Below are 15,867 nucleotides of genomic sequence, written 5' to 3' on the forward strand. Positions count from 1 at the left end.
TCTCTCTCTCCCTCTCTATCTCATTAATTTTGTGTACATTGGGATGGCTAGCTGACTTAATTTTGGGTCATCGCTTGGATGGATTAAAAATGAACCAATACTTACCATGATGATGCAAGTTGAGTTGTGTAATTAATGTATGGATTGGGTGTCTGTACTTTTGCATGGTTTCAACTTTCAAGGCACACACACTTGCAATCTTAATTTGCATTGTCTCTTGACTGCTCATGGTAGCAAGCTGTTAGCTGTCTGCTTGTTTATATTCTACTCTTAATTTTATCATGGACAATACAGTATATCTGCAGACCTGCAGAGACGACATTTCAAGTAAGATGTCAGTGCGAGGAAACAGACATCCTCATACTGCCAAAAACACACACATAGGATGTTTGTAAAAACTCAGACGCATGGTTTTTTTTAAAAAAAAACCTAAGGCGAAACTTTGCTCCACTTTTATATTTAGAAGAAGAGAATTGACCCAGCTTATAAGGAAAATCGGACCCGAAAACCATACAATTGCACGGTTAATTACAGGAAAACCGGCTGAAAACCACCCTACATAACTAACAACTACGGCGGAGCCCAAACGCAGGATGTCGCCGCCAAGCTGAACACAAAAGCGACTAAACAGCTCCCATATCACATAAGAGGTGTTATCGTTGTCGAGCTAGCCGCCCAAGCGACCCAGCAGCGCCGACTTCACAACCACAGCGACACTGAATCCACGAAAATCACCAAAGCGAAAAGCAGCTCCGGCATCCAACAATGGACATCAGCCTAGCCATCGAGGAGCCACTTCCTTCACACGGCTAGCACCAGAACTCCTTGGAAGAGACTGCAACATGTCATCGTTGCCAAGCTTCGCCGCACCCCATCAGCGAGCAGCTTCGACTTCATCAACAGAAACAACCAAAGAGCGTGACACTCACCACAAGAAACGAAGTAGACCCAAGAAGGCGAAAGCCTCGCCGAACACAATGTATGAAAGCTTTCGAAGCGAAAAAGACCATCAACAGTCGTCAATGCGTTGAAACTTCTCTGAAGCGACGCCCCCAAGGAGGACACGACGCGTAACACCGTCGCCGCTCGTCCGAAAGCCGGAACAAGGTTTTCACCTGAAGATTTGTGGGGGATATGAAAGAACGCCATGACAACGCCTCCAAGAAGGGAAACGACGACCACGAGCGCCGTCGTCGTCGAACCGGCCAAAGGCACGGCAAGACTTTCGCTAGCATCTTCACTTTACCCACACAAGCACCCCACATCGACGGCCATAGAATAGTCTATGACGTCTCACAAGCATTCATACCTTGATCGTAACAAACGGCAAAGACGGGCCCTTGGCCACCCTCAAAACGCTATCAATCCGCCGCAAACTCCTACGGCAAACCGAAGCCTCCGCCCTCCCCCTAGCGTTCCCCACGACCAGAAAAGGGTCCGGCCAAAGAAGGGGGGAAACCGAAGGAAGGGAAAAACACTCGGCCAGCAACGAGGAAGTCCGCCGCGGACATCAAGCCCCATTCCTGCTTCACGCCAGCACAAGCCGTCGTCCCGCCAACTCCACATCCATGCATTGCCGCCCTTGAGCCACCAAACCTCCACTGGCCAAAGAAGCCCCCTGCTCGGCAGGAGGCTCGTCGCCAATGAGATGCCAGCGAACAACCCCGCTGGAGCCCACCTAGGCGAAATCCGGTCGTGGATGGCCGGATCCAGCCAGGGCGGCACAAGCCGGCTCAACGTCCGCGCCGCTGCAGCTCCGTCGTCGTCATGACCACCACGCCGCCACAGCCTCTGCCTGCGCGCGGACGGATCGAGCCACCGCTGCCCGCCCACGGCGACGTCGCCCCTGCCTGCCGCCGTCTCCGCGCCGTCTCCTGCCCTGGCGCCAACCTCCCGTCGACGCCGCGACCTCGGCACGAGTCGCTGCTGCCCACCGCGAAGCCGCCCCAGCCTGCCGCCGGTCTCCGCATCATCTCCAACATCGTCGCCGACCCCTCCACCAGCCGCCGTCAACCCCCGTCTCCTGGCGTGCCGCGTCTCCCGTTGCCCGGTTGCGCCGCGTCGCCCGTCGCCCGGTCGCGCCGCCATCAGATCCGGCGGCGGCGGCGCCGGATCCGCAGCCACAAGCCGCGCCGCCGCGCGGCCTCCCGGCACGCTGCATCGCCTCCTCACGCCGAAGACGGGCCACCGCCGGGTTTTGGCCCCGCCGCCGCCATCCCGGCGGGCCGCGCGGTTTCCGGCGGCGCGCTCCGGTGGCGGCGGCCGGTCGCCCGCGCGTGGACGACAGGGAGCGTCCTTTTTTTTTTTGCAATGAAAAGAAAAATAGAAACACCATGACAGTATATATAAATGCCAAAAGTCCTGTATAAATCAGCTTTAGCATGTGAATTAGTGGCCAGTAGTAAAGCTCTCGTTGTGTACTAACAAACGAGCTTGGATTTAATTAGTAAGAAAAAAAATCCTCTAGGACACGTAGTACCATGCATTTCTCGTGACAAAAACATATATTTTGCCCACGAGGATTATTGAGTTAAAAAAAAACTCGATCTCGATCCCATCGTGAAGAAGCTTTACCACAACCACCTGCCAAATCAGCACAATACACAAACAGTAGCAGTTCAGCTGGTGGGCCCACCATGTCATACACACACCTCTATGCCCAGATCCTGTGTACGTGGCACCGTGTGGGCGTAGCAACGAGCCAAATTGGCAGCTAGCTAGCTTAGCCCAGTGACAACAGTTTAACGGCCGGCGCCGTTCTCGAAGACCCGCACCAGAAATCATACCCCTCGCGTCGCCACGTGTCGCTGACGGGTGGGCCCGGATATGTGGGACTCACGTGTCAGTGAGATCCTGGAGGGTAGGAAAAGTTGGCGAGCCGGTGCAGAGACACCACAGGGAAGAACAGCTTCTGTATTTTTGTTTATTTATTTATAATTTTTAAAGAAGTGTGGGGGCAAGAAAAAGGGATCTGCATATATGCCCCCCAAAAGCTTGATTATTCAGCTTTTAAGTTGTCTCACAAGCTTCCTGTCTTTGCCGCTCATGAACTGTGTTGCTATGGTTCTTGACTCTTTGAGCCCCTCAAGTATGGGAGTATTTCTTCTTTTGGGCTTAGGAGCCACGTGGTTAAATAGACATACTTGTGATTAGTCAAGTTTGATCAAGTTATACATTTGTTGTGTTTTCGTAGTATCGAGTGTCGCAATGCAGTTTTGATCCCATACATGCACCAGTGTTCATTGAAAGCATGGCGTGGGTTTTATATGCAACTAAAGCGTGACTGATTTTTATTGTTAAAGGTTGGCAAATCTAGACATTCTTATCATATTAACCAATCAATCATACAGTGTGAGCTTATTGTGGATAATTTTGCTATTCTCTACCGTTCTCTCCAAGATGATAGTCGCTAATATCAGCAAGAAAATTATTATATATAGCCCTCATCTAGAAATTTGGCGAACAATATGCCAATGACACAAATCCCTTCTTGCATGTTATCTAGGGGTCCTACTTTTACAAACTTTAAATTCGACATTTCTTTATCTATAATCGAAGCCTATTTACGGAAAACCTTAACTTTATTTGCTTAACTTGTTATTAGAGGAGAGAAATGTGACCAAGAGGAATCAAGGTATTGACATTTACCTCCATTTCAAAAATATCCATCCTTCAAGGTCCTCAAATGCAAAAGGACATAGAGAGAAGCCATTAATCAGAAACAACCCTGCAAAAAGTTACAAACAAAACCACGAAATTAGAAACAGGTCCCTCCCCTCAAAGACCTAGAGAGAAGCCATTAAGCAGAAACACCCCTGAAAAAAATTACAAACAAAACCGAGAAATTACAAACAGGTCCCTCCCCTTCCCCTCTCGCTGTCTTCTTCTCCTGGCCGTTGCTAGTGTGCTACTACTCCCTTGCTGGTTTTTGCTACTCCCCTCCACTTCCTCCTCCTCCTCCTCCTCCTCCACTCCAATCCAAACCCTAGCCGCGCGCGCCCCAATTCGGCGCGGCGGCGCGGCGACCTACCCCGGGAAGATCCCGGCCTCCGCATGCCGCGCCCGTGGCGGCGGCGCCGGCGCGGGAGGTGGGCGGAGTGAGTGTAGGCAGCGGGCATGGGGTGCGTGTGCGGGAGGGCGGCTGCGGTGGATGATGGGAGGTGCGGGGCGGCGGCGGAGGCAGCGGTGGCGGCGGGGAAGGGTGTGGGGATGGGGGTGGGGATGGTGAGGAGGGAGGGGGAGGCGAGGAAGGTGCAGGCGAGGGTGGGGGGGAGGGAGGAGGCGGCGGAGAGGAGGAGGGCGGCGGCGGCGGCGATGGCGATGGCGGCGTGCAGGGTGAGGAGCCCCGTGCCGAGGGCGGTGGAGGGGGAGCAGGTGGCGGCGGGGTGGCCGCCGTGGCTCGTCTCCGTCGCCGCGGAGGCCGTGCGCGGGTGGGTGCCTCGCCGCGCCGAGTCGTTCGAGAAGCTCGACAAGGTCACACACTCTCTTCTCCTCTCTCTCTCTCTCTCTACATCTCCATTTTGGCTCTGTTCATTTTCTGCTCTCATCTTTGATCTCTAATTTGGAACATTGGAACGGCGAGAATTTGGAGCAATGCGGGCTGCGAATTCCCCCTTTTGGATTTCTGTTTCTCGTTGAGAATATAAATTGATGCATTAACAATGTGCTCCCCACCTTCATACTTTCTCTAATGGAAGGAAAAAAGGTAAAATTGGGCTGTAAAATGTGGGGAGTTTACCCCTCTTACAGGGATATTTACTGACGATTGATGAGGGTGGGTACTATCGCGATGTTTTTATTTGGGTTGTCTATTAAGTGGATTCTTGGTAGCTAGGACGACTGGAAACAGTACAAATCTGTTATTAGTGGGAGGCACCTTTTACGTTGGATGCGAAAATGCGGTGGCATTTTCTTTATTTTGGATTTCTTGATAATTTTGGTGGACCTTGGAACCTGGGAACAGTGGGCATTACTAGCAACTCATGCCCTGCTATTAATGGGGTGGGGTGAACAATGCTATTCTAGTAGTAGTACTACATTGCTATGGGATCTGAGAGTATGGTGGCAACTTTTTTTTTTCACCTGCAAACTTGGTTTAAAATTTAAATAGTAATAGTAATAATGTAATATATTCTGCTAACAGTTGATCCAGTTTCAGTTTAGCTGAATCACTGGTGTTTAGCTGTTATAATACCGCGGTTTCCTGTTTTGTTTGCTACGGGATACTTTATTTCTCTGAACTTCAAAATTTTAGGAACTGCTATTTGGTTGACAATTATGTCCCTTTTTCTTTGTAACTAGATTGTGCACTGTTAAACTTTACTTTGCACCTGGACTGATTGCGCCCTTTATACCATGGTGTGTTCAGTTGTTGTTATTTTGTTTATACAGATTGGTCAGGGAACATACAGTAATGTTTACAGAGCTCGCGATCTTGAAAAGGAGAAGATTGTTGCCCTAAAGAAAGTGCGGTTTGATAATTTGGAACCTGAGAGTGTGAAGTTCATGGCCAGGGAAATCCTTATTTTGCGACGGCTTGATCATCCAAATATTATTAAGCTGGAGGGTCTAGTAACTTCAAGAATGTCTTGTAGCTTATATCTTGTTTTTGAGTACATGGAACATGACCTAGCTGGACTAGCTTCTTTTCCTGGAGTGAAATTTACTGAGTCTCAGGTATATTGATATTACCTCTTCTGGAATCTGTACTCGTTATTAAATCTTATTAGCTGTAAAGAAAGACTAAAGGAATATATTGCATCCTATAGTAGTCCTAAAAAAGCCTCAAGTAGCTGTTTACTTAAAATACGAGTAAAGCAAGCGGGCAATGATCATTCTGTTGTTGCAGGTTAAATGTTACATGCAGCAGCTACTCTGTGGCCTTGAGCATTGTCATAGTCGTCACATTCTGCACCGTGACATTAAGGGTTCCAATCTTTTGATTGACAACCGAGGCATTTTGAAGATAGCTGATTTTGGCCTAGCAAGTTTCTTTGATCCTGAACAACGTCACCCTTTGACTAGTCGTGTGGTCACACTTTGGTATAGACCACCAGAACTTTTGCTTGGTGCCACAAATTATGGTGTTGCTGTAGATCTTTGGAGTTCTGGCTGCATTCTTGCTGAGTTATATGCTGGCAAGCCTATCATGCCTGGTAGAACTGAGGTATGCTGTCGACCACTATTTTACTTGGAAGTACTCCCTCCATTCATGTTTATAAGGTGCATTTTAATTGCAGAATGTTTTTAAGACTAAACTTTGACCACTAATTTCTCATTAAATATAATCCCAATAGCTGTAAAACCAATATTATGTGAAATTACTTTGAAGTATGAATCTAATGCTATAAGTTTGACACACTAAATGTGCTTGTATGGTACTCCCTCTGTCCAAAATACAACAACTTCTAGCTATGTATCTGGACAGGGGTATGTCTAGATACATAGCTAAAAATTGTTATATTTTGGGACAGAGGTAGTAACTAATCATTGGTCAAAATCTTTCAAATTTGAATTTCTGTAATCAAAACACGTTTTATATTAGTGGGCAGAGGGAGTAAACGCTATTAGTGAATGCTTTGAATTTGTCTTGAAATAGTGTTCATATTGTTTTTTTTCTTTTTGTAGGTTGAGCAGTTACATAAAATATTTAAACTCTGTGGTTCACCATCAGAGGACTATTGGAGGAAGTCTAAACTTCCTCATGCCACAATTTTTAAGCCACAGCATCCATATGCTAGGCGTGTATCAGAAACATTTAAAGATTTTCCTCCGCCTGCTGTGGCGTTAGTGGATGTTCTTCTTTCAGTTGATCCAGCAGATCGAGGAACAGCATCTTCTGCATTGCAAAGTGAGGTATTCAAATTCCTTGGACTTTTCTCCAGCTGCTGGAGACATTCCTGTTTATTTCCATATAGAGATTCTTTTTTATTTCGAGAGAGAATCCATATAGAGATTCTATTTGATTATACGTTACTCCATTTCAATTCTCAATTGTCCCCTCTGTTTACAAATGTATGTCAACATGGCATGTGTGCCGTGAACTCTCAGACAATAAATGCTAACCCACATAACACTATCAAGATTAATCAGATGAAAGCCTTACCATTACATTTGCTGTAAAATAATACTCTCACTCTCTCAGAATATAAATTAAAAGTAACAGTCAAAGGCACATGTTGGAGAGCGTACAATTCCAGAAACACCAGAGATTTGTAACAGAGGGAGTAATGTGCTGCATTCAAATATTCTGCTGTTTGAAGTTTTAAAATAGCAAAGTATCACTGTTAAAACGTTATTTTCCTTTTTTTTAGAAACTTCAGATCAGCTATATTTGTTTGGAAGTAAATACTTTCTGCAAAATAATTCCCCCTGAACCATCTCTAATGTCTATGAAAGTCATCATGTCCTAGTTGGATCAAGGTTTTGGATTTAGAAGTATAAAAGCTCTGTTGCTATTCATTTCTGTGTACCATGATCCACTAGATGTTATGTTAGAGGAGGTTGTTAATCTTTCACAATACATCTCAAAAGTTTTTTTTTTTTACTTTTAATCATCATAGTACCCAATCTTTGGGATATTAACAATGTGCTTGTTATTGTCTTCTTCAGTTTTTTGCAACAAAACCATATGCTTGCAATCCTTCAAGTCTGCCGAGATATCCCCCAAGCAAAGAGTTTGATGCAAAACGGCGAGAGGAGGAAGCTCGGAGGTACTTACGACAAACATTATGTTTACAATATTACATCTTATCTCTGAATCATAAAACTTCCTTAGAGAACTTGGATCAATGTTCTGCTGACCTATGCATACCTTCATGGCTTCATAATAATAAGGAAAACACACTCTTGCAAATTAGAGTGTTAAAGTCAATCAACAGGTGTATCATGAATCTGACCTTATCACCGATTTTATACCTGGCTGGTCGTGTGCATATGGTATCAGCTGACCAGATATATAATATGATTGGACCCATTCCTGTTCTGGTATTCTGCATTCCACTCTGGAACCTCTCTCCCCCCTCCCACCTCCCCTATTTCTACGTATTTCCCTGTGTTATAAACATCTTTTACACATGAATTCACTTTTATTGTCTATAGTTCTTGTCTGTGTTTATTTGTCTCTATACTTTTAGTGCTTAAATGGAAAAGAAACAATCTTATCATGAATCTGCAATGCCTGCATTTTCTTTCAAAATTGACATTTGCACATTTCTGTAGGCAAGGTATTGCTGGAGGAAAGCAACACAAGTATGATCCTGAAAGACGGACTAGAGAGTCGAGAGCAGTTCCTGCACCTGACGCAAATGCAGAATTAGTGTCATCTTTGCAGGTAATACCTTGTTGACTGTTATTGAATATATTGTACTATTCATATTTAGGTTGATGAGGTATATCCGTATATGCTTATTTGTAAGTTACATTCACATACATAGTAATCACTGGCTCTATATTGTGATCTTCATATGTGTCTAAGCTGTGCGCTTTGTCTCCTTTTTTTCCACAAGTACATGAAGCCTTTAATAGCCAGCACACATTCCAAGTGTATTTTTCCTCTACAATCTTGCTATCCAAGTTGTTCTATTTTTTTAGATGAATATATTTATTTTTGTGTACAATTTCAGAAAAGACAAAACCAAGTCAATGCCAAGAGCAGGAGTGAGATGTTCAATCCCAGCAAGGAAGACTCTGCATCTGGCTTTCCGATTGAGCCACCCAGGCCAACTCATCCTGCTGAATCGTCTCAAGACTCTCAACGTGTCTACACAAGAACATTCCATTCTGGGCCTCTAGTTAATCAAAATAAACCTTCAAAGGCTGGACGGAGTGAAAATGGCGATATTCATCTTTCTGGTGTTGCAAACGCATCGGACTTCCGTGTGGTTGTATCAACAAGATCAAATATTCGTTCAGATAATGGCAATGGAACAGTGGTTACTCAAGCCGAAGCCTTTCCGCATGAACGGAGGCTGTCTGAATCTATAAATGAGCGTTTCAGTAGTAGTGGAAAGTATGATCAAGTATTTCAGCAGAAAGATGACAGGAGTAGCAGGGTGGATGGAGCTATTGTAAGTATCTCCAGACCTAAGTAGCAAAAGTATGAAAACAGTTTGTTATGCCATTTAATTCATAGTTGGCAGTTTTTTTGCAAATCTCAGTTGTCAAATTGAAAAGTTTCTTTCAGCAAATCCAAGGTCCTCATATATTATGTATTCAGTTCCAGCAGGTTATTATGAGGTTTACCTAGCATTATTTGTAGTTCACGATTAACACATTTGGAAAAACCGAAAAATATTATAGCACTAGCTTTGATGTCAGATAACTTTACTTTGTTCCCCTGTCTAGATTTCTAATTGACTATTTCTTGTCTGAACAGGGCTATGGATCAAAGGGTAACAAGATCCACCATTCTGGGCCTCTAATTTGCCCTTCAGGCAATGTCGATCAGATGCTGAAGGAAAATGACCGCCAAATTCAAGAAGTCTTCCGCCGAACCCGGGTTGAGAAGTCAAGAGCAAGGAGAGGCCATGGGCACTCCGGGGATGGGCATCATCAGTTTGGCCTAAGACCCAGTGACTTTGGCGCTGCCCCGGTCTTCCCTTCAAGCCGCTCCAGCTATCGAGCTATGCAGCAGTAAGGCCAATGCTTAGCAAGTAATTTCGTATCGACGTGATTTTGCAAGAGAAGTTTTATTGGCTTCCTTTCCCCCATATTTCCGGGGGATATATATCACGTTATGTACAGGAAAGTCTAGCTGTGAAATGCCTTTTAATTGGGAAAAAAAACTTTGAAGGAGAGGGAAGAAGGCCATTTGTTAATTTAGCGGCAATTTGGGTGTTCTACAGATGTCATTATCATGAGGCTGGCAATTCTCCATGTTCTGGTTTCAGTTTGCTGAAATGCTAGCTCAATTGTATATTTCAGATTGCTAGGTATGCTGTGTGAATTAGATCTACGAAGTTTTGGGCATGCTTGGTTCCTTGTTTTTGTATAGTGTACCCCACGCTAGTGGGTCGTACGCCCTACATGTGGCCAAGTTATTGAGAAATCTTGCTTACTCCTTGCTAAGACATGCTGTGCAATGGGACCAAACATGACCAAAACCTGTTAACTAGGTTCCGAGTTGCACGTGGGGTTTCATTTTAGTGAAATTTGCAAAACTTCAGTGGTTGCAGTGAATGTACGTCCTGCATGTGGCCAAGTTGATGAGAAATCTTGCCTAGTACTTGCTAGGAAAGGCTGTGGAATGGAACCAAACATGATCAGAACTTGTCAAGTTCCAATTGCACTCAGGGTATTCATTTTCGGTCAAATTTGCAAAATTCAGTGGTTATTGTGAGTCCTATGATTCTGAAATTGTGTGCCCGAGTAATGTAAATGTTGAGTCAGACTAAATCGTAGTCTTATGTGTACTTCATAAATGTATATTATGTATATTAAATATCTGTTAAAATTTACCATTTTTGGTAGCCTTTTTTTCTGAGGTATAAGCTTCACCATACTTCAAATTATAATAGAGTGAATGAAATTTGGTATGAAATTACCAATGTTATATATATAAAATATGTGCTAAAATCTACCATTTTTGGTAGTCTTCTTCTAAGAAGTATAAGCTTCACCATACTTCAAATTATAATAGAGTGAATGGAATTTGGTCTGATATTACCAATCGAAATTGCTAAATTCAGTAGTTGCTGTTTGCGCAAGGTTTTTCTTCGATTGACTAAAGTCAACATTTACCAAGTCTTGGTTTTAAGCAGCCGTTTAACTTGTACTAGACTAAAGTTAAAAGTAGAGTCTGATTCCTTTCAGAAGGCGGCTTATGTGTCAAGCTTGCATATGGATAATTGCCTTGATAAATGACAAAATTCAGGCGAGAATACTAAATCATAGCTCACGTGGTCAAAGATGACTGAAATCGTTCTCTTAAGAGTTAAGACATTGAAGATAAGCAGGACATATAATTAAACAAATTCATCCACCATTTTTCTTGGATAGCAAGTGATTCAACGAAGATAAGTAGATAACTGTTATATATACAACTTTTAATAATCTTCAGTTTTTATTTTCTTTCAAGACATCATCGAAGGTTGATGACGCACATACTCCCCCATCAAAAGTACGTGCGCCCGGAACAAAATCACACAGACATTAGGGGTGGAGCTACAAGAGAAGAGGTCGGGTGCCTAGAAACCTGATCTAAATTTTTCTAACTGTAGTTTGTTTATTTTCACCATATTTGAATCCTCTCAGCTTAATCTTGACAACCACATCAACCTAAATTTGATTTAAAGAAGAATAAATTAAGCGGGTAGCCCTTCCTCCATTTCATTAATTCTAGCTTCTCTGCTAGACATCATCAGGGATTGTACATTTGTGATAGGATTGACTTATGAAATCCCTATTTTGGGTGAGCTTGCATCGATTCTTCCTACAAGAGGTCGTACAGAAAAGCTATGGAAAACCGATGTGTCTATAGCTTATGCTCTGTTCGTTTGAGCCTTTTTCCAACCCCCCTCTCTCTCTCTCTCTTCTTTTTTCGCTCATGCTTTTCAAACTGCTAAACGGTGTGTTTTTTTTAAAAAAATCTATACAAAAGTTACTTAAAAACCAAATAATCAAATTAATCCTTTTTTTTAAAAAAGCTAATATTTAATTAATCATGCGCTAATAGACTGCTCCGTTTTTTTTACGGAGGAGATGGGTTCCCAACCTCATATCGAATACAACCATGCCATGAGGGACTTGGTCTTCTACAGTAATACGCGTGGCAGAGAAGCTAGAAAGTTTCAATACATACATAACAATAACTTGATACTATAAAAACGGTGTAGTAACAATGGTTGCCTATATTGAAAAAAATAAGAAAAATGTTATAGCATCTTCCAAATTATAAACCGATGATTTGCGAATCAGAGGTTGGAGAGAGAGAGAGAACACACTAGTTACTTGGTATAGTAGGCAGATGATCCAGGTCTAATGGCAAGCTACTTAGAGACCATGTCAAACTCGTAATGAGTCGATTGTTAATACTCTGTCAAAGTTGGAACGAAACGAAGGCATAATAATATCTTTGGAGAGGATTTGAATTTTGGAAAAGATTTCACGGAAACAATATCTATGAATCTTCCTACTGCTCTCATCTCAAACTCCATAGAGTAAATGCAAGTGGAGGAGCAGTTGGAGCTTGAAAGAAATTAAAACGGACTACTTCCATATTTTAATGTATGACGCCGTTGACTTTTTGTCCAACGTTTGACCATTCGTCGTATTCAAAAAAATCTATGTAATTATCATTTATTTTAATGTGACTTGATTCATTATCAAATGTCCTTTAAGCATGACATAAATATTTTTATATTTGCACAAACATTTTAAATAAAATGAATGATTAAACATTGGTCGAAAAGTACCACAACACGATTCACCGTAGCTGCAACAGTGCTTTGCTCGTACAAATTCGACACGGATGATCACACGGCAACGTTTGACTGCAGCAGCGTAACCTGATCCGCAGATCCCAGATCGGACGGTCCTCACGCGGCCTAACTCAACCCCCAACGATCCGTAGACTTTCCATTTTCGGAATAAAAACATCCCCATCTAAAATTTGTACATACCAGATGCTGACGAAGCTAGAGTACGTTGGCACGTACGTACTGGATGATCTCACGACCTACATGAGGTGGCCGGGCCTGCGACGGCGATGGAGCCTGTAGGTGTGGAAATTGAACGATGGAAGAACGTACTCCCTCCGTCCCATAACGTAGCCAGTTAGGATGAGATTAGATCTATCTTAAGACTACGAATCTAGACACGAGCATATTTCAGATTAGACCCATTAGCATATCCTAGGTTGCTACGTTCTGGGACGGAGCTAGTAACGTGGTGGGTTAAAAACCTATACATAGGTGAAAAAAATTATATTTTACAACAAATTATGAATGCAAGAAGCTGCTACTCTCTCCATTCCAAAATATAAGGCTCAACCACCCTTAATCTAAAGACCAAAAAGTAATTATTATCACCTCATAATTCGTGTATATATATATATATAATGCATTCACTTAATAGAATTAAAAATATTAAGGATATAGGACTCAAAAAATAATAATTTAGTGAGAAAGAAGTGGTAGTTAATTGCATGCATTCATACATGCCTATATATTATATTATGAAACATTTTTTTTAAAATAATTAGTTATGTCTTATATTATGGAATGGAGGGAGTATATTTTAAAATGCAAGAAGTGATGCAAGCATTTTATCTAAGTATAAGCTGTGTACTCCGTAATACTGGTTAACGAAACAAATAATTTATAGTCCAAAAATCTTATTTTTATATATATATATATATATATATATATATATATATATATATATATATGTTCATAGCAATTTAAAAAACTAACGCTAAAAAATAAACTATGATAAAAAAAAATCAAAATCAACTTATAATATAAAAAAACAAAAACAAAATTCAAAATTTTAACTGCGGTTTAGCTGAAGAGCGCAAACGATCGATAGAGCTGAAACGTGTCCCTCTCGACACACGTCGTCGTCCTCAGCTCCGGCCAACATCTGCCGTTCGATCCAAGCAATTCCGGTGGTCAGACGGCCACACGCCGTGCCCGCGACGGCGCCATTGACGTATACGTATACGTACGCGGTACGCCTCCGCCTCCGTACACACGTATAAATACGTACCAGAGCTGCGCTTGCGACGCCACGTACAAGCCGATCGATACGCCGTCGCATTTCTCCTCCCATTAATTCGACACAGCAGCTTAATTTTTTTTTCAATTCTACGATATCACACTATGGTTGTCTTTAGTTCCACGTTAAAATTAAAAGTTTGAAGAAATTGAAATGATACGATGAAAAAGTTGAAAGTTTATGTGTGTAGGAAAGTTCGACGTGTCGAAAAAATTAAAAGTTTGAAGAAAAAAATTGGAATATAAACAGTGCGTGCATTTTGTACAGCTAGTTAATAATAGTCCTTCGTCTTGTACTACAAGGACCTGCACGACAAAGCTGATGCTTTTTTTTTTCTGTTCATCACTCTTTGAGAAAATTAAGCTTTTTCGATTCAGACGTTTACCAGACCAGTGTACTATGCTAAGCACCAAACATATACTTCCTCTCATCGTCATCCATGGTAAAATTTGATTCTTAACGAAGAATAACCTAGCTAAAAAAAAGGTGGAGATGAACGCTATTGTTTCTGCTATACACAATAGACAATATAACATTTTTTCTCTGAGTGCCACGTTATTTGGTTTGTTGGAGATGCATTTTTTTTATTTTAATATCCCTTCACTCCATAATGTCAAAAGGTAGTTTTGGTAATTTACTTAGAGGAGGAGTAATTAGGTTCATCAAAAAAATAATTCTAATTAAAGCTAGTGCTTTATATTGGTTAATTTGATGTTGTCGTAATAATAAAGTTTTTTTAAAACAATTGTAAGTTATTTTCGTATATTTTTATTGGCTCCAAATTTGATTGGTGCTATCGAGGATGAGCATCATACTATACGGCTGTGTTCTTTCCCCAACTTTCCTAACTCACATTTCAGTGTTTCGCGCGCACGCTTTTTAAATTGCTAAACGGTGCATTTTTTTTTGCAAAAAATTTCTATACAAAAGTTGTTTTAAAAACCATATCAGCCCATTTTTCATTAAAAAATTAACAAATACTTAATTAATCATAAGAAAATACATCACTCCGTTTTACATGCGCGGGAGGTGAGTTCCCAACCTCACATCTCGAACATAGCCGTAATGATGCTACACTCTTAGAATCGGTAGTTAAATTTAAGCCTCTTATTTTATAATGGGTGACGCATAGTTACATTAGAATTGCTGGCTAAAAAATCTATTTGATAATGCCAATCAACAATATGCATGGGGGAAGTTGGGTTTGTCACATCACTTACAATTTAACAAACTCATGGTTGTGTCTCATGGTAGAAACAGATGTAAAATTCTTTCATTATCTTAAAAACTATAAAATTGATCGAACTTTATTTATTATGATATCACTCTTCAAGACAAATACATACGTATCATTTTTTTTGTTTTTAAATTAAGGACTTAAGAAACTATTGTTCTATAAACATCAAAAAAATATATTTATAATCAATAGAAAGAAAGTACTCGCCAAACTCATTGTAAACATATGCATATACGTGCACCGCTACACATTGGATTCAGGATGGGCCCACACAGGGTTAGGACCAAATTAGGTTTTAAACGATACATATCGTGTTATCAACGCAGCTAGCCATCTTAATTACATGTAGGAAATATTTGCAACAACGTTAATTAGGAGCCAAGACCCGTACAGACCACACAGAGCCTCTACGGAGTAGAGAATCAACAATTGTTTTTTAACGATTATTACATCGAAACACTGTTAGAATATGATACAAGATTGATGAAGACATGATGGAAAGGATACGTATATGCATGTAACTTGAAATCAAATCATCAGCTACAATAAACAATAATGCCTAGGTGAATCTGAACCCATGTGTTTAGTTGTAGTACTGTGTGACCGAACAAAATTCAAAATTGGGTCCCACAAGTGTCAAGATATGCTAGTTGGGGCATGAAAAAGTCTGCCTAAACACATGCGCAGGGGAGGAAATTCGAGTAGGGAAATTCTTTTAAACAGCCCCCATCAAAAGAAAATTTTGAAACTTTGTTTCTTAATAGATGATGTTGTTAACTTTTTAACATAATATTTGACTATCTATCTTATTAAAAGAATTAGTATAAATATAAAAAAATATAAACCATTCTTAAAGTTTCTTTAATGATAAAATAAGTCATAGCAAAATAAAATATATTTATATAATTTTTTGA

General features: G+C 41.4%; 1 protein-coding gene across 2 annotated transcripts; it reads left to right on the top strand.

The window, feature by feature from the left end:
• The first annotated feature begins 3,912 nt into the window (after nt 1-3,912).
• LOC4327066 (probable serine/threonine-protein kinase At1g54610) lies at nt 3,913-10,276 on the top strand. 2 transcript variants are annotated; one of them, XM_015766405.3, is made up of 8 exons: nt 3,913-4,473; nt 5,392-5,676; nt 5,849-6,166; nt 6,628-6,855; nt 7,612-7,712; nt 8,221-8,332; nt 8,625-9,068; nt 9,377-10,276. In XM_015766405.3, exons 1-8 carry the CDS (start codon nt 4,117-4,119, stop codon nt 9,635-9,637), a joined length of 2,106 nt encoding a protein of 701 aa, XP_015621891.1. In that variant the 5' UTR covers nt 3,913-4,116; the 3' UTR covers nt 9,638-10,276. The 2 variants fall into 2 exon arrangements, with proteins under 2 accessions (XP_015621891.1, XP_015621892.1); XM_015766406.3 differs by having other exon boundaries at nt 4,091-4,705.
• Nucleotides 10,277-15,867: the final 5,591 nt, after the last annotated feature.

This window comes from Oryza sativa, chromosome 1 (assembly GCF_034140825.1).
Source record: "Oryza sativa Japonica Group chromosome 1, ASM3414082v1".
Taxonomy (NCBI): domain Eukaryota; kingdom Viridiplantae; phylum Streptophyta; class Magnoliopsida; order Poales; family Poaceae; genus Oryza; species Oryza sativa.

Bases quoted from the DNA above. Each gene is read 5' to 3' on its own strand.
- LOC4327066 (XM_015766405.3), top strand. From the start codon at position 4,117: ATGGGGTGCGTGTGCGGGAGGGCGGCTGCGGTGGATGATGGGAGGTGC. The intron at 8,333-8,624 runs GTAATACCTTGT...GTACAATTTCAG, and splicing joins AATTAGTGTCATCTTTGCAG to AAAAGACAAAACCAAGTCAA. The intron at 9,069-9,376 runs GTAAGTATCTCC...TTGTCTGAACAG, and splicing joins GCAGGGTGGATGGAGCTATT to GGCTATGGATCAAAGGGTAA.